This window comes from Leiobunum rupestre, chromosome 7 (genome assembly GCF_980474605.1).
Source record: "Leiobunum rupestre chromosome 7, qqLeiRupe1.1.hap1, whole genome shotgun sequence".
Lineage (NCBI taxonomy): Eukaryota > Metazoa > Arthropoda > Arachnida > Opiliones > Sclerosomatidae > Leiobunum > Leiobunum rupestre.
Genome location: NC_143390.1, coordinates 18,402,870 through 18,426,081, shown reverse-complemented (window position 1 = coordinate 18,426,081; position 23,212 = coordinate 18,402,870). Strand labels below are relative to the sequence as shown.

The window sequence follows — 23,212 nt, the reverse complement described above, 5'->3', positions numbered from 1 at the left end:
TTAATGCGCCAATAACATCAGGATCGTCTGTATTTGTGGGGTCCGGAGCCGGGTTCCTGATAAGTCGGCTTAGACAGTCGGCATTCGAATGACGACGGCCGCTACGATGAACTATTTCCATGTCCTGGTCTTGTTCTTGTAAAGACCAGCGAGCAAGGCGATTATGCGGGTCTTTGAGGCTGCGGAGCCAGCAGAGAGAGTGATGATCAGTGACAACCCGAACATGTCTGCCGTGGATGTAAGGACGAAATTGTCCGAGGGCCCATATCAGAGCTAAACACTCCTTTTCGGTTGTACTGTAATTGATTTCTGGCGTTGATAGGGATCGGCTGGCATAGGAGATAACTCGCTCCTCACCATTACTACGCTGCGAAAGGACGGCTCCAATGCCTTTGTTACTCGCGTCAGGGTGAATTTCTGTTGGTAGCGATGGATCAAAATGTCGTAGAATTGGAGATTGGGTTAACTTTGATTTGAGCGTTTTAAAAGCTTTGTCTTGAGCTGTGCCCCATATAAATTGGGCTTTAGAACTTGTGATTTCAGTGAGTGGTCGGGCCAGCTTGGCGAAGTTTTTTATGAATCGTCGGTAATAGGAGCATAGGCCAACGAAAGATTGGACTTCGGTGCGATTGGACGGCGTCGGGAATTCGTCCACTGCGCGAGTTTTGACAGGGTCCAACGTAACTCCATTTTCCGAAATGATATGGCCGAGATATTTAATCGTACTCATGGCGAAACGGCATTTTTCCGCATTCAGAGATAGTCCGGCGTCACTGATGCGATGTAGAACTTCACGGAGGCGGTTCAAATGAGAGGAAAAAGTTGAAGAATAAACTATGATATCATCGAGGTAGACCAGACTAGTGTTCCATTTAAGGCCAGCTAGTACAACATCCATAGCGCGTTGAAATGTGGCGGCAGCATTCGAAATACCCATTGGTAGTGCATTAAATTCAAATAGTCCGTCTGGGGTGCAAAACGCTGTCTTTTCTTTGTCGTCTTCGGCCATTGGAAGTTGCCAGTAGCCCTTGGCTAAGTCCATAGTTGAGAAAAACTTTGCACCATGTAGGCGATCGAGGGCGTCGTCCACGCGAGGGAGGGGATAGACGTCACGCTTAGTTATGGCGTTTAAGCGACGAAAGTCTATGCAAAATCTTGGTGACCCATCTTTTTTCGCAACGATTACGACACGAGAAGACCAAGGACTCGAAGATGGACGTATTTCGTCGTCTCGTAGCATTGTACGAACTTCTTCCTGAATCATTTCGCGTTCGGCGAAGGATGTACGGAAAGGAGGTAAATGGACAGGAAGGTGGCCTTGTGTGTCAATCGTGTGCGCCGGTAACTTTGCACGGCGTAGCGGGTCCTTTGCTGCCTTAAAGCAGTGATCAAACTCCTGTAGAAGACTTTCAAGTTCTGTCTTTTGGTCAGGTGTGATGTTGGTTGAAATTTCGGAGTTCTTCCAGGAAGGCTCGGTTGCTGCTTCTAGGTGGTTTATGTGACTGATAATCGTGGTACTCAGTGAGAGAGGTTCAATGGTTCCCAACTTCATTCCCGGATGAATGACCTTTTCCTCCCAAGACATATTAGCGATCGGAGCGGAATCGAACGATGATGATAGAACAGAATATGGCGCCGTAAGTCCAGTTTTAGAACGTAGTTCAGAACTTGGAGTGAGTAAACCATCCCGAAACGGTGCTTTACGAGATAGTACAATGGGAACTAGCGTTTCGGTCCAAGGCTTCATAATGACGGGTTCGGCGATTGTGATGAAGGCGACGATGGGTAGATTTTCAGCTGTGGTAGCGTCGGGATCTGTCGATGTGCTTGGAAACCGTATGGTAGGTTCGGATCCGAAATTAAGAACTAGTTTTGTATGTCGACACCAGTCAATTCCCAAAAGAATATCTGCCGGTAGATTTGGTAGAACAATTGCCGAAATCGTGGACTTATTGCCTTCCTGATGGATCACTATTTCAGTTCTTCCTACCGCAAACGCTAAGTGGCCACTAGCTGATTTGATAGGGACACTGCACGGTTGAAGACAAATTCGGTGAGATTCCACAAACGAGGTGCTGATAGCTGTGATAGCCGCTCCGGGGTCAATAAGGGCGGTAGCGGCGTGGCCATTGATTTCGCAGTGTCGTCTAAGTAATGCGTCATTGGCAGAGGTGTATGAATTATCCTCGGCGGCCGTACCCTCTAATACGACCGCTGGTGCTCGTTTCCCGGAAGTTGGGATTCGTCTTCCTGAGGCTGCTGTTGATTGTCCGGGGTTACAGTATTGACCGCGTAGGAGGGGCGATTTCGACAATGCCTAGAAACGTGGCCGATGTTATTGCAGATAAAACAGTTTGGACGACCGTCTGGGGTACGCATCTGGTCGGCGCGGCGTGGCTGCTGGGTTAGTCGATTTGCGGGTAACTGCCACTGTTGTTGGGTTTTTGATGACAGTTGCAACTCCGTTTGATGGCAAGGTAGAGATCGGTAGTTGGTAGGTATATTTTTAATCATATTAGAGGCATCAGGGCGGAGCGCAAGAGAATTTGTATTTCTAGCGGCGGATCGACTACGGGCGGCTGCGTCTTTAGCTGCCAAGACCAGAGCGACGGCTTCTTTCAAGTCCCCCAATAAAATTGGCTTCATTTTGTACACGTCTTCTACGAGATCGGGACGTAGGCCATTCATAAGTCTTTGGACCTTCTCTGGCATAGCGACGTCTCGACTTAGTTTGTCGCACAGGGCTAAAACGTCAGCGCAGTATACATCATAAAGTTCGTTGGTTCCTTGGCGTCGGTTAAACAATTGTTGTTCAATTGTGGCGTCGTCAATGGTCTTCCCAAAAGTTGATTTCAGTTTGTTTTCAGCCCAGACCCAGGTTATTCCTTGTTTAGAAGCCGAGATATTTCTCCAGTAGGAAGCGGCTGTACCTTCGAGATTGAGAGACAAATACAGAATCCAGTTGTCGGCAGGCCATCCGTTCAATGTAGCGATGGTTTTGAATCTGTACAACCATTCCTCGATGTCTTCGGTCGAATCGCCTCGGAATGGGGAGATTTGTTGAGCCATAGTAACAAGAGGTGACGAATACGATTGCCCGGCGCCTCCACCAATGCGACGTTCAATAAGGTTGAGGAAGATAATAAGTTTATTTATAACGAAAAGGAACACGACTGAGTAATAATTTAGAATAATAATAAAAGATAAACGCGACGTTCAGGTCTTGTAGCGGGGACGGAAGATTCTTGGACGAAAATAATACTTTTGCTTAGCGGCGATTTCGGCGGTTGAACCTTCTCCTTCCTTCTCCGGACTTAAACCTAAAAACCCTTTTTTCAAAACCTCCTCTAACCGTCGTTTTTCCACCTCGCTCGAGCGCTCGTTCTTTAATATCCTCCCCACGTTCTCCGAAGCACGCGGGCTTTTCACCGATCTTGAATCTTGGGAAAGGTTGTTCTCTGAATGCGTCACAATATAATGGCAGACCTTCACCTCATTTGTATGTACTCTCGTTCTTTATCCAAATAAATGTTCAAACGTTTAAACTAGTCGTTGCCTTGAATCCATGAACCCACGATCATTTTTGGTCCGTCGAGCCGGATCGCCTGAAGTCACGAAGCAGGCCTGAGGTCTCCAGCATTCTTTCCGTGAGAAGTCCAGGGATTTCAAGGCGTCTACTGTCCGAAAGATTGCCTCCGTATGGACGCCCTGCTGACCAAACGCAAGGTCGTCAAAAGCCAGATTACGCTCATCGAGTCTAATGCCCTGAATCCATCCGACCTGACGACGCTCGTTCCCTTGAGCGGCGCGGCATTGAGCATATATCTTGACAAGGTTACGAAGCAGGCTGCCGACCTAGAGGCAGTCCAAGACCTGATCCTTACTAAGTGCAAGGTGGAAGACTTTAATTGCCATTTGACGGAATACGACGGGCTGGTCAACAGGCTGGAGTCGTTGGATATCCTACTATAGAACGCTAAGAGCAACATCATAGCTGCGTTGGCAAGCATAATTACACCAACTGGACCCACATCGGACGTTCGGCTGCCACCCATCGATCTGCCAAGGTTCGGCGGGAGATACACAGAATGGCTGCCATTCCACGATTTGTTTCTGGCGACAGTCCACAACAATGCCGTGCTGTCCGGGGCCCAGAAACTCCATTATTTAAAAAACGCTATGTTCGGGGACGCTGCCCGTCTTATACAGTCACTACAGCTCACGGATGGCAACTACGTTGAGGCGTGGGATATTCTGACAAAACGGTTTCACAATGCCAGGGAGATTGTTGACGCTCAGGTCAAACGCCTTTTTAGCCAACCCACAATCAAAGAAGAGTCGTCAATAGCCCTACGTCAGCTAATTGACACCACCGCGGAGTGCACCAGATCCCTCAGGGTGCTGCAAGAACCAGTCCAGCATTGGGACGCAATTCTCGTCTACATCATCAAGGAGAAGCTGGATATGGAGTCTCGGCGTCAATGGGAGCTATCCTTGGCAGGTCCAAGCGTCTGAAGTACGCTTCATAGAGCAACGAGCTAGAGCTTTGGCAACTTCACAACCTTCTCAAGGGTCGTCAAGATCGAAGGAAGTGAGCCACCAGAGGAAACAATTGTCCTCGCATCACGGAGCCGTCCGTCTGAGATGCATTATTTGCTCCGAAGATCATACTATCTACAGGTGCGCCACGCTTCTGAACTCATCGGTGGAGGAACGATAGGCTCTGGCAAAAAAACATACGCTGTGCTTCAACTGCCTCCGTACAGATCATCGAACCCCTGAATGTAAGCTCGGCCATTGCAAACGCTGCAGCTCGAAACACAACACTCTGCTCCATCGATAGCCAGGAGACGAGACAGTCAAGGCATCAACAGTCACCTCCCACGTCTCTCGTCAAGGGTCGCTTGGCTCACCTGCACGCACAGTGGAGACACAAGTCATCCTTCCGACGGCGCTGATCCCCGTCAGGGACACGGATGGGCGTTTCCTATGGTTGCGCGCCCTACTAGACTCAGCTGCAATAGCGTCCCGAGTGTGCCACTCCTACGCGTAACCTCACAGTAGGTGATCTGATCCTGCTGAAGGACGAACATCTGCCACCGTTGAAATGGCGGATGGGCCGTGTTTTCATGCTTCATCCAGGAGACGATGGATATGTCCGCGTGGTGTCTGTGAAAACGGCAGACAAGGAATAATAATATAATAATAATAATCAGCTAGGCTAATACCCAAGGCACCACCTTAGGCCTAAGTCATCATGCGACTTTTGAAGCCCTTAATTCAGGTGGCCGGGTTACAATGCGTAGGAGGGTGGTGGCAAGCCCTGCATGCCACGAGATCGAGCCAACAGCTCCCTACACTAACTATTACCGTTAACCTATACAAGTTTTTATGGAAGGGGAAACCGAAGAACTCGGGGGAAAACCCCTTAAACCAGTGGGGAGAGAACTTGCAAACTCAACGCAGAAGGAGTTATTCCGAGTTTTCACCCAGTGCCACAAGCTGGGATCGAACCCGGCTCCTCTTGCTGCGAGGCGAAAGTGCTAACCACTCCGCCACCCCACAGAGGGCAATCGGAAAGTTGTGCCAACTAGTAACTACCGCTGGAAGGTTGAAAGTCTTTCAAGGCGGCCGGAATTTTTCGTCGCTAACCTCCGCGCGGCGGCGCTACTCACCAGTTTTTTATACGTTTGGCATTCTTTATTTTTTATGTTAACTGTTTTAAATATTACGACACTTTTTTACGATCTGTTTATAATGGCAGACCTTCACCCCTCGTTATTTATCCAAATAAATGTTCAAACGTTTAAACTAGTCGTTGCTTTGAATCCATGAACCCACGATCAAAATCCAAACAGCTAAGAACGAGCTTAGAAGTAATACTTAACTGATTAAGAACCTTAAGGGCAGCCTGACTGTCCGAGAAAATCTGAATAGTCTTGCCCCGATACATCTTTTTAAGACAGAAGTCTACACAGAAGAAGATGGCTGAAATCTCAGTCTGAAAAACCGTAGCAAAAACGCCAAGGCTCTCAGAGAAGCCAAACTTCTTAGTCGGACAATAAACTCCAGCACCCACCCCTGAGTGAGTCTTGGAGCCATCCGTGAACCAAACAATTTCGCCCTTAGTTCCAAACACTGTGTCGCCAGACCAGTCTAACACTAAACTGCTTTTCAAAGTGTATCTTTGTAGCCATGTTGTCAGAACCCATCAATAAGATCGGTAAGTGACCAGAATATTGCCGAAACAATTTGTTGTGACTGCACTCCCAACTAGCAGACCTCCACCGACCATTATGTAGTAACCGATGGGCACTCATAATTGCAACTTGTAATTGCACAGTGCGTAGTTCAGCCTGAACTGACTTAAGCACTACCCTCGGTCACCAAAACACTGCTGCATACGTCAGCATAGGCCTGATTATCACGGTATAGATCCAATACACAACCTTTGGGCTAAGACCCCAAGACTTGCTTATGGTACCCCTTACTCTCCAGAATAACATTTTTGCCCTCCTGATACTAAGGTCAAGATGTGGCTTCCATGTTAGATTACTGTCGAGAATAACACCGAGGTATTTTACCTCAGTTGATTTGACCAGGATGGTCCCAAAGAAAGAAATATCATTGAACAAGTCCTGCACCTTCCTCCGAGTGAAAGGAATCAGGCTCGTCTTGTCAGGATTGATGGTGAGGCCAACATCCCTACACTAGCATTCCACAGAGATGAGAGCTTTGCTCATCATAGTCGAAATGGTTCCTGGGAACTTCCCAGTAATTATCACTGCGACATCGTCAGCATAACCAAAGCCGCGACAGCCATCCCTGTTTAGCCTCACCAAGAGTTCGTCCACAACCAGGCACCACAGCAGGGGTGAAAGAACACCCCCCTGAGAGCAGCACGTTCAAGGAAATTAATTGTGGCTTGAAGGGTAGTCTCAGTAGATTTGCCCTTTTTATAGGCATACTGAGCATTCGAGAGGGGTGTAACACTAAGAACCTCCTCTCTAATATATCTATCAGCTAATTTCTACAAAACTTTTAGGAGAAATGAAGTTAGACTGATTGGTCTAAATGCCTTAGCCTCGAGATAACTGGTTTCCCCGGGCTTAGAAATAAAGATAACCTTTGAATGCTTCCAAGAGCTCGGTACGTGCCCAAGAGCAATACAGGATCTGTAGATTCTGCACAACACAGGAGAGAGAATATCTATTCCCTCCTGCAACAAAATGGGTGATATCCCATCCGGACCAGAGGCCTTGTAGGGCTTAATGACTTCATAGCCCACATAAGCTTGGAGTGAGTGACAACTTGTTTTGCCACATCCCAATCTACCTTTTTAGTTCTTTTGAACCGAAGAGGAAGATCATAAGAATATCTGTGTCAGTGACTTTAGAATCTGGAAAGTGAACCTCCAACATATGTGTCAGTGTTTCCTTTCCAGAACTGGAGTAACTACCATCCTTCAACTTAATAGTATCTAGATGTTTTTTATTGTCATGTGCCATAATTTTCATTAGTTTGGCTGTAGTGATAATATCAGAGATACTCTCACAAAAATCCCTCCAGAAAGCCTGTTTGGCTTCTCGGATGGCCTTATGATAGGTCTGCTTATAGGCTGACCAATCACCCGTCCTCTTAGCTCTATTAAAAAGCTTACGAGTAGTTTTGCGAAGTCTACCAATCTCATTGTTCGACCAAGGAACTAACCTTGGCTGGTTGGTAGATTTTGCAGGACAGTTTTGGTGGTAGGAGTCGATTATGGACTGTTGCATGTGATCAACAGCCATTTCGAGCTCGAGCATCGAGGAAAGCCTAGAGCCACATCCCCGTAAGTGAAGATCAAGGTCTTCCCTATACCTAGGCCAATTAGTTGATCTAGGATTGCGTATTTCGGTAACTACCTGGGCAGGTTTGACCAAAACAGAAAAACATTTGCCTATGATCCGAAAGTGATGGTTCATTAGACCCATGTCATTATGTCACAGAGTGTAATACATTTTCTGTGCACAGAGTTAAGTCAATAACCTCACTCCTGTTACTTGTAACAAAAGTTGGTATATTGTGTTTATTAAGAATATGAAGTTTAGTACTAACCAGATATTCCATTAAGTCATCACCACGTTGGTTGGAGTCACTGCTGCCCCATGCAACGTGGTGAGCATTGGCATCGCACCCAATGACAAGCTTCTTGCCCAGTCTCTCACAGTGGTTCACCACACAGAAAAAAAGGTGTTTAGATACTAAACACTTTCTTAAACACCAAAATGCAACAGAATATTTATCATGTTTAAAAACGATCATGTTTAGAGGATAGTGGTGTTGAGCTTTGCAACATCATGCGTTTATAAATTTAACATGTTATTTGCTTCTCATATTTATCATTAAAACGTGTTTGGATAGAATATGTTTAGAGATTAAACATATTAAATGCTTTTGGCGCTTACAATGAAAACACATCTAAAGGTTCTTAAGATTAGTTTCTAAACATGTTCAAAGGCTCGGGTGTTGTGGTTTAAAACATAAAATAAAGAAAATGTTCAAAAACGGCACGTGCATCACGTGCTCAATACGCGGAAAACGAAATTAATTGAGGTACATATAATTTCAATATGTATAATGGTGTTTAATATTTAATTTAAACTCTTCCCGAGATCTACTACACCTACATTTTCTCTTTTTTTATTAGTATAGACCAAAATGAAAGTTTGTTTTCATGTGTCCTACTCTATCTCCGGGGCAGAATTATAGGACAGCCAGTGAAATTACCGATAACTTTTTATTTACATATTTGCGGATAATAATTAATACACCATTAATTTCAGCGTAAAAAAATGGTATCAATAAATCGTAAAAAAACCGAAAACTAAAAGGGGGGCCTATTTTTCACATTGGCCGAAACCTTTTCTAGTTATTCAGTTTGTAACTGATGTCTGACCACGGCCAACTTCGATCACGCGTACCGCGCTTTAGCGGCCACGTCAATCGCCTCGCGTCTAATGTTATTTTGCGTGTATGAATAATCCCGATAGGGGCGCTACTTACGACCAAAAACCTACTATCACCAAAGGCGGGGAATACAAGCGAAATCGCGGAAAAATGTTTTCCACTTTCCTATTTAGAAAAAACAAGGTATAGTAAGTTAAACTATCTTTTCGCAATATATTTATGTATAATTCATAATTTAAAAAATATTGCCTTATAAATATTAAATGAAGATAAAGAGACGCGTTTTTTACGCGAAAGCGCCATATTATAATACATAGTTTTGAAGGCTGTAGAGGTGTTTAGAGCGTTTTGACGCGTAAATAATGTCTCCCTTAAAATTTATAAATCTTTAATAATAACAAATCTTTATTAATATTATATATATAGCAAATTCACGAGTTTATAACCGTTCTTAGGTAGAATTTTCTGTAAATCTAATTAGTTTTAAGAGTAAGAATCTTAAAACTAATATAATTGAAGATAAAAGATGCTTAGGTACATCTTTGGAACTAAATAGGTAACAGATAGATGGTCTTCAGCCTGCATTTCAAGGAGGATGATTTCTGTTCAGGTTTGTCAGGTACCGGACTGACCCTACCTCCATCACCAGCTGAACCACTCGCATCTTCACCTAATGCCCTTGTGGGTTGGACAGACCCTTCTGCGCCGGTGGAGGTGTTCTCTACAACCGTGATGTCGGAAATGTCCGACATGGAGCCCAGGGTGATATCACCCAGTTCTCCTGCCAGATCAAAGTCCGACATCTCAGTAGCAGAGTCCTCTGCCACCGCTTCAGGCTGTGCTGGGGTGTTAGGACTTTTAAGGACTTTAAAAGTCCCCCTATCCACCCCTGTGTAGGCAGTAAATCCTGCCTCCTTTAGAACTGCGACAGAATCTTCATCCATCTGGAAAATACACCGAATGAAGTTCTTGTCACAGTCAGAGGTGACCACTTTCCAACGGCTCGTAATGAGCTTGTTGATATAAAGGTGCAGCCTCTTTAGAAGGACTTCTGGATTCTTCGTCCCGACATCCTTAGTCCTGAAGGCGACCTTGACCGGTTTCGGTAGTTCACTAGCCTTTATTACTAAAAGTTTCGTTCCCTCCAAAACGCAGTCATTCTGGTCAAAGGCCTTCCTTAACCACTCCCTGGTTGGGGCATCCCCACAGAGATATGTGATGGCATCTCCAACCAGCTGGAAATTCCTGATGAGAGGAAGAGGTTCACCCGAAGGTGTCCCATCAACTTTCTCTAGAATCCCACACTGGACGGCGCCCATCTCCTCCTCTGTGATAAGGTTGTTCGGAAAGCCATCTTTTACAATGGCCATCTTAGGCAACCCTACTGCGTCGCTATAGGACATAGGAGTTGGATGCTCCTTAGCCTTTTTGGCCGCAGATTGAGAAGACCCAGGCGAGGGATTGGAATCCTCCGACCTGAGCCTCTTAAGTGAAGGGGTTACTTTGTCACCCGAGGATGACTGAACCTCCTTCTTAGCGATCCTTGCAGCCTTGTGGCATGCATTGCGTATCGACGTTTTTGACGTAGCATCCGAAGATGACCCAGACTCTCCATCAAGCCGGGTGCTGCTAGAAGCAGACCCTTGCGGCGTGCATTGCGTATCGACGTTTTTGAGGGTCAGGTAACATACGATGATGACCCAGACTCTCCATCAAGCCGGGTGCTGCTAGAAGCAGACCCTTGCGGCGTGCATTGCGTATCGACGTTTTTGAGGGTTGGGTAACATCCGAAGATGACCCAGACCCTCCATCAAGCCGGGTGCTGCTAGAAGCAGACGCTTGCTCATTCTTTTCATCAAGCCGGGTATTACTGGAAGTAGACCCTTGCTCATTCTTTTCATCAAGCCGGGTACTACTGGAAGTAGACCCTTGCTCATTCTTTTCATCAAGCCGGGTACTACTGGAAGTAGACCCTGGCTCATTTTTTTTGGTTTTGTTTTTGTTTTGATTTCATAAATGATTCCACGAGTATGGAGGAAAGTAAGAGGTTAGTAAGGGTAATTACAACGGGGTTTCACCTGGTTCCCCGAGAGGATCGCTAGTGATACCGTATTTTCACTTCCCCGGTACCATTCAGCCCTCAGCCCGATACCTTACACCTTAGCAGAAGAAGCAGAGCCTTAGTTGGCCAGCATGAAGGGTTACCCCTCCACCTGTTACTCCCTTCCACCACGAAGAGGTACAAGGTTGCAGTTTATGGAAGGGATGATTTGAAGTAAGGTTTAAGCTTTCTTTTAAACCTATGTTTGTAATTTTACGATCTTTGGTTCGCGTACAATCTTCTTTTAAAATCGACCATAATTTTAAGGCGACGAATTGACTCCGTATCGAAAATAAGCCTCGGGGTCATCTTGCGCGCCTGATTGAAAACTGTAAACATAAATTCCACTAGTAAGTATTTCAAACTCTGTATTATATTTTAATAACTTGTCTTATATTAAATTTCATAGTTTTATATAATCAATCTAATTTCTTGTAACAAATTTCACATGAAATATATAAGTGTTTAACATAAAATTTGAAGTTTCAAAACTTTTCGACTAACTGGTTTGTATTGTAGGTGTTTAACTTATTCAAATATTTGAGAAATATTGTGCATCAAATTGTTCAAAAGAGGAGGAACTAAGCGATTCATAATGGTTTTAACCAATTTCTCAGTGTGTTGTTGATTGTTACAATCACAAATTAATACAGGACACTGTATTAGCTTAGGTTGTATCAGAGACTTGACCTTAAGTAGGATCCCCGATGTTGGCAAGTATAGTAATGCGCCTTCAACCAAATTTTTAATAGTTTCCAGTATTTCAACCAATTCTCCGCTTGGATACTTTAGATTACCACAATCAGATCTAGTGATGAGTCCTATGATGGAGTACTGATTCGATAGAAACTGCACATTTCAAAAACTGCATCTTTTTCTCAGTAACGGAGTATCACACCTCCAAGATATGCCACCGTTGCTTGTTTAATAGAAACCGGGGTAACTTATTGAGTTGATCCAGCAATGACAGAATGTTATCAGGTATGACTTTTGAAAATTCATACTCTTCTTCGAGGAAGAATACTTTTTCTATTTCAGGTAATCCTAAGATTGGTGTGAGGCTGTCTGGCTGAACATTCGGTTCAAAATCTTTTCTGTCAATATCCCCTTGAATTATTGACTATTAATGTTAACCGAATGGTCCCCATGGGCTGTATGGCTTTTCACCCTAGCCCTTCCTGAACTCTAGAGGAAAAAAAATGGCTTTAAGCCATTCATTGCATAAAATAGGATCACTTGGAAACTCGTGGAACAATAACCCAGCGAAAGTTTTTCCTATTCGTCGACTTCCAAATTGTTACACAGCAAACTTTAACTATTTTAAATAATGTTTTGAACAGTTTAATAATAATAAAACGTAAAAATTTAAGTAATAACATAATAACTAAAGTAAAAAATAGAACCTAAGTTGTATTTACAGATATTTTATTTTGTGTTCTTAGTTTTACATTTTTAAATCTCGCGGCGCAAGATGACCGCGAGGCTTATTTTCGATACGGAGTCAATTCCTCGCCTTCAAATTTGGTCGATTTTAAAAGAAGATTGTACGCGAACCAAAGATCTTAAAATTACAAACATAGGCTTAAAATAAAGCTTAAGCCTTACTTCAAATCATATTAAAATCTCAGCGTTGAAAAAAATTGCAACGATAACGTAAAAGGTTCCTAAAAGTGGGACTGTTTCGAAACATTTTCCCCTTAGGATAACGTTAGAAGGGTTGTCGCGGCTTTCAACGCGCCAAGCGGAATTTTCCCGCGTAAAACGGCTTTTCCTCATAAGCATATGTAACTTTATTACTCATAAGTATGCCATTGTACCTTTATTGTTTATTCCATTCAAAAATTTTCACTAACGGTTTGTTTCACCACGAACCAGTAAAAAGGTGGACTACGTTAGATTTTAACCTTTTTATTAATCCTAGTAATTTTGGGAGTCACACTATTGGCTACTAACATATTTATTTAAGCCAATGGAAAACCTCTAAATTGAGAAGGAATTTTTTGCGTCGGAATTTTAGTCTGCCCAATGTAGCTTTATTGAAATTTATAAACTCACTCGGTTTGTGCGGATGAAGTTAAATAATGAGTAATTTAGAAAAATAAAAGGTTGGGGAAAATGATCAATAAGTGATCGCTTTCCGAAAATGGAAAAAGTCGTCGAAGTGGAATATTCCACCAGCGATATTAAAATCCATATCAAGCCTAGTTAGGCCTAGGCTCAAAAGAATCTTCAAAGACTAGAACCTGAACCTTGTAGAGAGAGTTCAACGGTGAAGACATCCCTAGAACTGGGGAATGGCTTCGCTTCGCGTAGGGTCAGGAACCCGGTATAGACTTCCAGTGCTGTGTCCACCTGGAGAGGACCGACCACGCACAGGCACCCTTTAATTCCGCAAGAGTAGAAGGTAGAAGGAAGTCTACCTTCGAAGGACGAATCAACCGAGTAACAGACGCGAGCCGATCGGCCGACTCATTACCAGGAACTCCAACGTGAGCCGGACACCACAAGAAGGTAATTGGGCTAGTGTACCAATCGCATAAATTACGAATAAGCGTAACCACCGGGTCAAGAGATCGCTGACATAGTTGTGTGAGAGCACTTTGTGAGTCTTTAAGATGCGTGAACGCGTATGAGAGGGCCATTTCGATCGCGAAGAGTTCTATCCTATTAATAGGATGAACCGATTCAACCAGCGAAGTCGCACCCACCTTGAGAGAGAATGCCGCACCCGCGACACCTGAATCAGGAGCCGTTGAACCGTCCATATATATCACCGTTGCGTCTGGGAGGTGAGGATCTAAGGCTTCAAAGAATAGTTGACGTAACTGTACAGAATTTAATTTCTCCTTGGGAGTAGATAGCCAGCGCGGAATGATCGTGGCCGTGGAGTATGTAAGGGGTAGGTGGAAGAGCCAGTCCAGATTGTGCAGCTGCGCTAGGCGCCACGCTCGAAGCACGAAATGGAGCCTGTTTGCTGGGAACCTGTGTTCAAGTACCTCCAGGGGTTCCAATTCCTCTCTGAAATAGAGCTATCAAAACAGGAGTGTCCGCTGCGCCACAAGGCGCTAGAGTGCAGAGATCGATTGAATCCCTCCGGTAAGGAAGCGACGGAAGGGCTGCTTCAGCCTCCATCAGGGAAATGGGCGTGGATTTTGGAACCCCAAGTATAAATCGAAGCGCTGCATTTTGCATTTTATCCAGTTTGGCCAGAGAAGAAGCAGACGCCGAAGCGTAAAGAGGGCTCGAGAAGTCCAACCGGGAGCGAATTAGATGGGTGTATAGAAGCCGAAGGGAAGTTCAACCGGCACCTCAACGAGTAGCCGACACCGCCCGCAAGAGATTAAGGCGGCTTAAAGAGGAAGTGTGGAGAGCTTCGATGTGAGGAAGCCAAGAGAGTCTGTCATCGAATAAACTCCCGAGATATCGATAAGAAGACACCTGAGCCAGAGTGGTGGAGCCGAGCGTGAGCGAGAGGTTGTTCGGCAGACGTTTTTCTTTCGAGATCACCATATACTCGCATTTGAGAGGTTGGAAATTCAACCCCCAGGTTACCCCGTAGGCTGAAACCCTATCCAGGGTGGTTTGCATAGCTGGGTATAGCCTGGGAATAGTGTGACCGCTAGTCCATAGAGCAATATCATCGGCATGTTGCCCTTGGTCGATCGAGGAGGGGCAGAGCTGCGGGATTCCGTCCAGCATCACGCTGAACAGAATGGGACTGACTGCACTGCCTTGAGGAACTCCTCACAGAGCCGAACGGGGCGTAGAAAGTTCTCCATTGACTCGAACTTGGAACGTATGCTCCGCCAAAAAACTTGGAACCCAACGAAGGGTGTTACCTTCGAGACCGTGAGCTTGGAGTTTCGACAAGAGCGCCTAAGTAAGAGAATATTTTAGATGTAGAAATTTTGAAAAAGAAGATGGCGCTACTGCCCTATCGTCGTACGTTAATTTTCTTATCTTCATTACAACGCCGTTAACATGGGCCCCTATGGTAGACCTTTGCTTATGGGGACCTTTTACTACTATAGAGTGGAAGGCCCTATGGAACGACATGAAACATTAATTCTATCTCGCCAATTTGTTTTCGAGGCTTGAGTAAATATAGTCCGATGAGCGATGGTGTGGTTTTTACATTTTTTTTTTATATAAACTTACTTTTTAACCAGATATTGTACATTACCTTTAGACCAACTTGTTTATTTCACGCCTCCAAAACCAAACGTTGCGTACGAAAAGTGTTAACAAGTTTCGCTGATAGCCTTCCACTCTTTGTGAGTGGGTTACTCTATGGGCTTGACTCCAATTATAGTGGTCATCATTTAGCTAAATAGAATCGGCTAAAGGATTTTTCTCAAACGTTAAAAAAGTGTTACGAATGTTGTTTTCTGGACCCAACAAATCATCACCATAGTTACGAACTGAAATATCCCATTGCGGAATGACACCTAGGGTCGGTAATGTTCTTATCTGTACATAGTTTTATACTGTTGTTTCGCTTATTTTTCCTATTAAACGTATCACTTAACGTCTAATCACTTGCCCCCCCCCCTTTTTTTGTTTTATTTTGTATATTTATGTTTATTTATTTTTTTCTGTATTGATAATCTTGTTTTGTATTCCTTTATTTTGTTTTATGTTATTCTTGTATTCGACTGCTTGGTGTGCGTAATATAAGTGCGTACTCAGGAGCCCAATAAGTGTATCTCACTTTCTAATTCCTGACAATAATAGTATTATTATTAGTCGACTCATCGCGTCTGCGTTGTAGTTCTTGGAACCTGGTAGATATTGGATTTCGTAGTACGTACGTAGCCAATGTGCTGGCCCATCTTTGAATTATCGCTACCGTTGTAGTAGGTATTTGTTTGAAAAATTTAGGAATCGGAAGTGATCCACTGAATGGTATTTTGTGGTGGTTGACACAGGCTAATCGTCTGTGTGTAGCTTCATTATCGATTCCGCCACTAAACGGTATATTAACATGGTAACGAGATTAGTACTGCAGTTGTAAAATCAGGCAAGACGACGCAATTCATTTATAATTAATTACACTAGTAATATATTATGTTACTTATGATAATAATAATCAGATAGGCTATTACCTAAGGCACCACCCCTCTTCATGAAGCGACTGATTATCATTTGGTCCCTTTACTGTTGCCGAAATTGATATGTTCAGTAGTTTCCGAAGGTGCAGGACCAACGTTATTGTTGAGAATAGTAATTACGCTCCTCGTAGTTAGGTTTTGTCAAGTTTTTCAGGGCTTACTAGACACCTTAATTAGGTGTTATTATTCTTCGACAGATGTATTCAATAGGCCCTTCAATATAACATCTTCAAGGAAATCGCCAAGTAGTAATGTTTCTGAGAGCCAGGACAGGAAGTTACTGTTTATATAGTGCTGGTAGAAATAATGGAAACTTTTCACCTGTACGGTACGCAACAAGTGTTTCCTTTTAACCATGTAGCTTTTTTTTGACATATTAAGGCTTAGCAAAAACACGGTGTTCTGTTTAAAGGTGAAAAGTTTCCATTGTATCAACAAGCACCAAATAAACAGTATTGGAATTTAGAACAGGTAATGTAGAATAATATGGGAAAGTCTTCATACGCGTAGAGCTACGATGCGTCTAATTAAAATAAGTGATTAGCTATTATAGATAATCAATGATATCACCAAATGTGCGTGCCAAAAGATTTCGTTCTCAGTTTATATATATTTAATAAAAAAAAACAATTTTACGCAAAAAGACATGTAAAAATAAAAAGATAATAAATAAAGTTGGTTTAAAACGTACACGTCAAATACATTCTTGGCTGCACTAAAGAAAAAGTTGAAAAATTTTAAGTTTAAGTTAGGGTTTTATATGTAAAAAAATAAAGAAACTTTATTTCTGAAGGTAATTTATATTACTACATATGACAATGAAATTGGCATGCATACCTATTTTCTAATAAAAAGGAGTAATTTGAAACGGTTCATAATTTTTAACTGAAATTCTGGGGAAACAAAACTATAAGATAAAACGTTTTCAGCTATTGTAGACGTAGAAGATGGAGAAACTTAAAAGACAAACATTTTCTAGAACCACCACACTCGTCTGCTGTTGTCTCGGAAAACTACTAAGAAAATGACGATTTTTCTAGAACATCCAAACTGTAGCTTTTAGTTTTTTTTTATATATATATATAATCCTCCGACTTCTCCCTCTCAGCTGAGAGAAACTAATTTTAGCTTAAAGTTTTGCGCTTCGGTTCCTGATGCTAGAGAGAGGGCTAATTTCTTTGGGTATGCATTCCAAAGAAGAAAATGGCATCTTCGGACCCTAGAAAGTACGGTTATCACCTTCAGCAACCAGCGACTATTCGGCGGATTTATACCAGGGTAAGGCCAAGGTCATAGCTTTAAAACGCGTATCACCACCTTCTGGGTTCCTTATTTTTAACGGACCAAAAGTTTATTTTTATTAAATGTCAGTTTTTAGGAGAGCGTAAACGGCTCTTCGTTTCGTGACAGTACTGCGAAACCGAATGCTTATTAAATTCGGAGATGCTACGTTATTGCTGTCTAAACTTTTATACTCTCCTAAATCAATACATTATTTATAGGATAATGTATGTGGTATAAATCTTTAACCAAATTTCCACCTTGCAAATAAACCATTATAGAAACAATTCATAATATATTTCCAAAAAACGAAAAATGTTAGATATTGGGTACTATTACCAAATCTATTACCTCAGAATTGCAGGAAATAAGAAATTCAAATTTATGGTTAGCGATAATTTTTCCACACTCCCCCCTGATATCCTTACTAATGAACGTAAGAGGAGGTTCGTTAATAACCTACGCTCTTTCAACGTGCCGCAAGGTTTCCCATGAAACAGTTCGTCGGGTGGATGGCTCACCAGAAAGCAGTGACCGGGCACCTCTGAAATTAAGCGACGGCTGTGAAAGTCGGCGGGAGCATGAACCAATTTCTGGTGGCGGTGGTGGTAAGCGACATTTTAATGTAACCTTAAGCGTGTCTAATTTTATTACTATAACTAGCTATTTTGCGATGTCAGCGTTTGACTTTCGGGACGCGAAACCACGAAGAAGTTTCTATGACATTCGGCGGTAACATATTGGCGGAAAACTCCAAAATTGTCGTCAAATTTCCTACATGTGGGTCCAATTTCTTAAGTTTTGCGTGTATATCAAACACTATTATTCAAAATTACGTTAAAATTTTTTAGTTAACCAAGTAATGGCGACAAGAATTGTCGAAATGTTAGATCACATAGAGAAAAGAGTAGAAATTTTGAGGGAATCCGCCTACGCCATCGAGCATGAAAAGGAAGCGCTACTTTCCATGGTAAATTTATTAAAAGTTTAACCGTGTTTGTTTCTAGAGGAGGCACATTTTTGCACCTAAATCGAGCCATTTTTGCCCGTTCCAGATACACACTATTCAAAATAATAAAGACCTTCATCATATACGGCAAGGTAGGCCTTTGTCTTTTGGGCTGAAACGGTGCCTTGAGGGCACCGGCTGAATCATTAAGAACTTTTTATACTTTTTAAGGCATGGAAAATGACACGTAACGTGTATGGGAAGAGATTAGGGGAGGGGTGAAAAATTGCATAAGAATGGGGCGGGAATTAGCGTTTACCTTTTTTATGACATATTAAAAGTTCCCTAACAGTATCCAAAAATATATTTTGATATAGGATGTGGTATTTAATAAAAACCAACATGTTATTAGTTAAAGACGTGTATATTAATATATATATCCATGTAGATGAAAAAGAAGAAATAGAATTAACAGCAGATCGGTTGATAAGAAGAACCTTAACTGTGGAAGTAGCTGTATCTACTCCTAGAAATGAACTTCAAGAAAAAGCACTGGAAAAAGTCACCCAGTATCTAGATAGCGTATTAGATAGAGCACGGTCAGATTTAAATGCAGCTAAATTATTGTGTCAAACATATCTGAACTGTTGCCTGCCAGACTATCAAGGTCCGATTGATCAGAGGTTTCAAGCTTGCTTAATAGAATGCGCTGCCGATGATCAGAAAAAAACTCGAAAACGTTTGGAATCAATACTAACTACTATAAAACACGCCGAGCATCAAGATACGCAAATGACTTGATACAAAATTAACCCCTTAAAGGCATTAATTTAAATTTTCAAGAAAAGGGCGTATCTAAAGTTTTTGTTTTGCTGGGTATAATTTTTTTAAGTGTAAAAAATCAGTTTGGGGAAACATCTAAAATCATAAGTACTTAAAATTAATCAGTATTACTACACCACCTTCCCCCAAAGTGCAAAATTTAAAAAAAACACTCCAAAAGTTTTAAATCGTGCCTTTGTATATACTGGCATATTTATATTCCTCGAGATCTCCTCTGTTTATGTTTTGTAAATTGACTTGGGAAAAACTGTAAATGATTAAAAAAAAGTGTTAAGAGTGCTTTAACATAATTTGTAAATGTTACTAATTTTATAATAAAAAAGGTGTACTAACATTCTTAGTCTTTTGGTTTAGAAAAAACAAACCCAGAAAAAGGAGGAGTATTTTTTATTACACCTTTAAATTAACAAAATGGACGGTTTGTGATCATTCAAAACATTGATTTGTTCATTCTATTTATACCCTAAATTTTTGTGAAATGAAGGCGCAATTGCCTGGGCACATGGTGAAGTGGGCCATGGTATTCCTTAAGGATTTACATGGGAATGTGCAAATCCACATTGACAAAGAAACCTTTCTATACTGTCATTAGAAAATATTTTTATCATTTCATAATTCAATAATCTTGTTTTCTAATAATTGCACTTAGCTCAAATTTGCCAACATTGGATTTTTAGTGAAAATTGTAAGTCTTTATTAAATTGAGCATAAATAGTGCCCTTCACTTAAAAATCAAGTTAATTACGCTACGTAAATGAAGTACGCAGTTACTGACCTAGAATTCAAAAGAATATTGAATTCGATAAATTTAAAGCTACCAAATATTTACAGCGTTTGAAAATAATAACTTTGATAAGCTACTTTAAAATATTAGCATAACATATATTATTTTTGTGTCATAAACGTAAAAAAAAAACCCAGTATGTAAAAGTAAATAAATTTTACTAGGGATGCACGGATATATCTGCCTATTTTTCTAATATCAATATCGGCTTAAGCGAAGCCGATATTGGCTGATACCAGTAATAGAACAATATTTTCAGAAAAACATTTAAAAATAAAAAAATTCTCGACTAACTATTGAGAAAATTTTATTTGATTGGCCATGCTAAGTACGCCAGAAGCTAGATCAAACCTTTTTATAGACGGGGGGGGGGGGGGGGGGGTTACGAGTGTTAACAAATAAAAAGCAATGATATTTCATTTTTTGATAGAAAATATGTATCATGTAAAATGAAAAGAAACAAATTTGGATATGCCCTTGCAAACTTTTTTTCATGGTAAATTAGAATAAAATGATTTTATCATATACACTACTGTTATGATACATTACTTTGTTAAAATCAGCTGTACCCATATCGGTGCATCCCTAAATTTTACCTTGGTAGCTATTTTAACCATCAAAACTGCCAGTACTTCTCTAGAAATTATAGCTCTTTTTCAGGCTTCCTTAGCTTTCTAACGACTAAATAGGATATAAATTTATCACTAAGGTACAAAGATTCTCAAATAATAAAAAAAATCACCAGGAAATATAAAAATTAACACATTCGTCTTATAATACTATAAAAATTAAAAAATGCAGCAATGGCATGGAAAATATAAAATAATGGCACTTTGGGGCAAAAATAGCTGACCATAAACAGTCAAATTTTGAGTATAGTTTTGTAGGAAACAAAAATGGACGGATACAGTTTTTCCTTTGCACAAAGTTTTTACCTTATTCAGTAAACTACCGAGATGCGTGTGCCTAGAATATGGATAATAATAAGTGGCATTGTAGTTTTATATCTTGGGGATAATATTAGATGAGACTGCAGGATTTCTTTAGGAGCTTCTTTCCACTTTTAGACCTACTACTCTGATGGTGAAGAGAGATGGTACCATTCAGTTGTTTTGAGTTACGACTGTTAAACTGCTGATTCTTGTTTGAATTGCCACTAAGAAAATCTAATGCGAAAAAAATTATTTAAGATAATTTATTTTGTTTCAAGAATGTAAAGGCAACTCACGATTCTCTATCGTAGGCGATTGCTTCTCAGGAGGCATTTCTATCACATCATTCATTTGTTGCATATACTTTGTAGCTAAGTGGCGAAACACTATTCCATACAATACAGCGTTAGTCCGCTATTTATAAGCCAAAAATTCAATAATCACAACGTACCATCACTGACATTCAAATCCTCTTTAACAGAGGTTCGATAAAATCTTAATTTTAACTTTCTAGCCAAATCTTCAGCTTCTTCCCTGGAATTGAGGAGTTAATTTAAAAAAATGGGAAACACTAGCACACTTTTATCTCTTTCATTAATACCTATGAACTACGGCTTGATCCACAAGGTCAATCTTATTTTGTACAAGTACCGTCGGCACTCCTCCACATTCATTCTCAACCTTAATAAAGTGCTCAAAATCAACATGAATTTCTATAAAAATTACTTCAGGAATATTACCTTTTTCTTCCAACTTTCTATGGCTAGAAAAGACTCTCTGTCCATTGTTGAAAACACTAACACGCACGCTTGAGCTCCTATAAATGTCCAATTATAAAGTACAATATTCAAATACAATTTTTTTTAAAATACCTCTATAATAAGCTTTTGTTATAGCATCAAATTCTTCTTGTCCTGCAGTGTCCCATAACATCAGCCTAACATCTTCGCCATTAATTCTAAAAACCAATTTAAAATATACATCTACAATTACAATTAAGAAGTAATAAAGCAAATGTACTAACTCTATTTGTCTTTCGAGAAAATCTACCCCAATGGTTTTCTTATATTCCTGGGTGAAAATTCCTTTGCAATATCGCTGTATCATACTTGATTTTCCAACAGCACCATTGCCCACAACCACTACCTATATGTTTTAAGCCAAAACAAATATATGGTTAAGAAAAATAAAATGTAAAAAAAGACCAATAAACATACCTTTATGGCAGTCTCAAAGTCTTCCTCACGCATTAGTTAAGATAGTTCTATGGGAATTCTTTATAGAAAGTATCGAGTTTAACAACTTGTCAGAAATTTAAGAGGGGAATGTTAATCACACTGCTACAGTAACTCATGTCTACATAGGCTAGATAATGTTATTCACCTGAAAAATTTTGAAAATTAAAGCAACACACATGAAATTAAGACTAATAATTAACCTATTGATTGTTATCAGTAAGAGTTAGGATACCAATTTAACTGAATGGGGGTTTACAGGGAGATCTCGATGCCACTAAACGCTACTGTATTAGTCGTGTAATAATTTTATTGTCAGGTACTTGGGCAATTCAGATGATTCTGACCACAGCTAGAGGGGTGCTAGCAAGTGAAGCGTATCGCGAGATGATAAGAGGGGGAAGAAATATATGGTAGCGGTGGCAGTAAACGTTATTAAAGTAGTCCCCCCCCCCCCCTTTCATTCCATTCAGGGTCAGAAACCGCTTTCAAAAAGAAGTTTAAGACTTGCCACCGAAGTACGTGCATCGCCGGGAAGCAAAATTTTTAATTTGCCATTTTAGAGGCATCAGGTTTTTTTGGAAAAAACTACAAAAACGTACTAAAATATTTTAAGAAAACAGGTTGCATATACTCAGCGACTACCCCCGAAAATCATGTAACAAAACTGCACCCGCAAGGCTTAAATTTAAAAACATTATTTATGTTTAAGCGTTTAAATTTGAACCAAAAGATATAAACAAAACGAAAAAATTAAATTCGTACTGAAATAACTAGGTCAAAAGGCGAAGTAGTAAGAATCAAAGTATTAATACCCGAAAAAATTGTACCATTTGGAATTGACCACCAGTGACCTCCCAGCGTTGAATAGCGGCGATTCTTCAGTTTCAAATAGGGCCCTGGGGGCATCAAATTGTCAAGCAAGCGTCCACTTGGACCAACAAGGGGCAAAAGTAATTTTTTCCTCTTATGACTAAAGTATGCAGTGAGGGCGTAATATACAGGAAGTGGTAGGGGTCTAGAACTG

At 41.1% G+C, this 23,212-nt stretch overlaps 3 protein-coding genes across 3 annotated transcripts; 2 read left to right on the top strand and 1 right to left on the bottom strand.

Annotated features, from left to right (window-relative positions):
* Positions 1-4,179: 4,179 nt before the first annotated feature.
* On the top strand, positions 4,180-6,833 carry LOC149934967 (uncharacterized). Its single transcript, XM_090153490.1, has 2 exons — positions 4,180-4,509; positions 6,603-6,833. Exons 1-2 carry the CDS (start codon positions 4,180-4,182, stop codon positions 6,831-6,833), a joined length of 561 nt encoding a protein of 186 aa, XP_090009616.1.
* A 10,454-nt stretch (positions 6,834-17,287) lies between these two features.
* LOC149934966 (BAG family molecular chaperone regulator 2) lies at positions 17,288-19,564 on the top strand. Its single transcript, XM_090154495.1, has 6 exons — positions 17,288-17,439; positions 17,927-18,050; positions 18,106-18,222; positions 18,294-18,412; positions 18,498-18,543; positions 18,840-19,564. The coding sequence occupies exons 1-6, from the start codon at positions 17,365-17,367 to the stop codon at positions 19,190-19,192; spliced, it is 834 nt and encodes a 277-aa protein (XP_090010621.1). The 5' UTR covers positions 17,288-17,364; the 3' UTR covers positions 19,193-19,564.
* A 41-nt stretch (positions 19,565-19,605) lies between these two features.
* Rab23 (RAS oncogene family member Rab23) lies at positions 19,606-23,135 on the bottom strand. The gene is made up of 8 exons (XM_090154496.1): positions 22,168-23,135; positions 21,975-22,096; positions 21,823-21,908; positions 21,691-21,767; positions 21,552-21,631; positions 21,402-21,484; positions 21,247-21,336; positions 19,606-21,184 (listed from the first exon to the last, which is right to left on the bottom strand). Exons 1-8 carry the CDS (start codon positions 22,198-22,200, stop codon positions 21,039-21,041), a joined length of 717 nt encoding a protein of 238 aa, XP_090010622.1. The 5' UTR covers positions 22,201-23,135; the 3' UTR covers positions 19,606-21,038.
* Positions 23,136-23,212: the final 77 nt, after the last annotated feature.

Coding starts and splice junctions, on each gene's coding strand:
- LOC149934966 (XM_090154495.1), top strand. CDS start 17,365: ATGGCATCTTCGGACCCTAGAAAGTACGGTTATCACCTTCAGCAACCA. Junction 18,223..18,293: donor TGTCGTCAAATTTCCTACAT/GTGGGTCCAATT, acceptor AAAATTTTTTAG/TTAACCAAGTAATGGCGACA. Junction 18,544..18,839: donor CCTTCATCATATACGGCAAG/GTAGGCCTTTGT, acceptor ATATCCATGTAG/ATGAAAAAGAAGAAATAGAA.
- LOC149934967 (XM_090153490.1), top strand. CDS start 4,180: ATGTTCGGGGACGCTGCCCGTCTTATACAGTCACTACAGCTCACGGAT. Junction 4,510..6,602: donor TATCCTTGGCAGGTCCAAGC/GTCTGAAGTACG, acceptor TGATTTGACCAG/GATGGTCCCAAAGAAAGAAA.
- Rab23 (XM_090154496.1), bottom strand. CDS start 22,200: ATGCGTGAGGAAGACTTTGAGACTGCCATAAAG. Junction 22,097..22,167: donor ACTTTGAGACTGCCATAAAG/GTATGTTTATTG, acceptor TAAAACATATAG/GTAGTGGTTGTGGGCAATGG. Junction 21,632..21,690: donor TAGAAAGTTGGAAGAAAAAG/GTAATATTCCTG, acceptor CACTTTATTAAG/GTTGAGAATGAATGTGGAGG.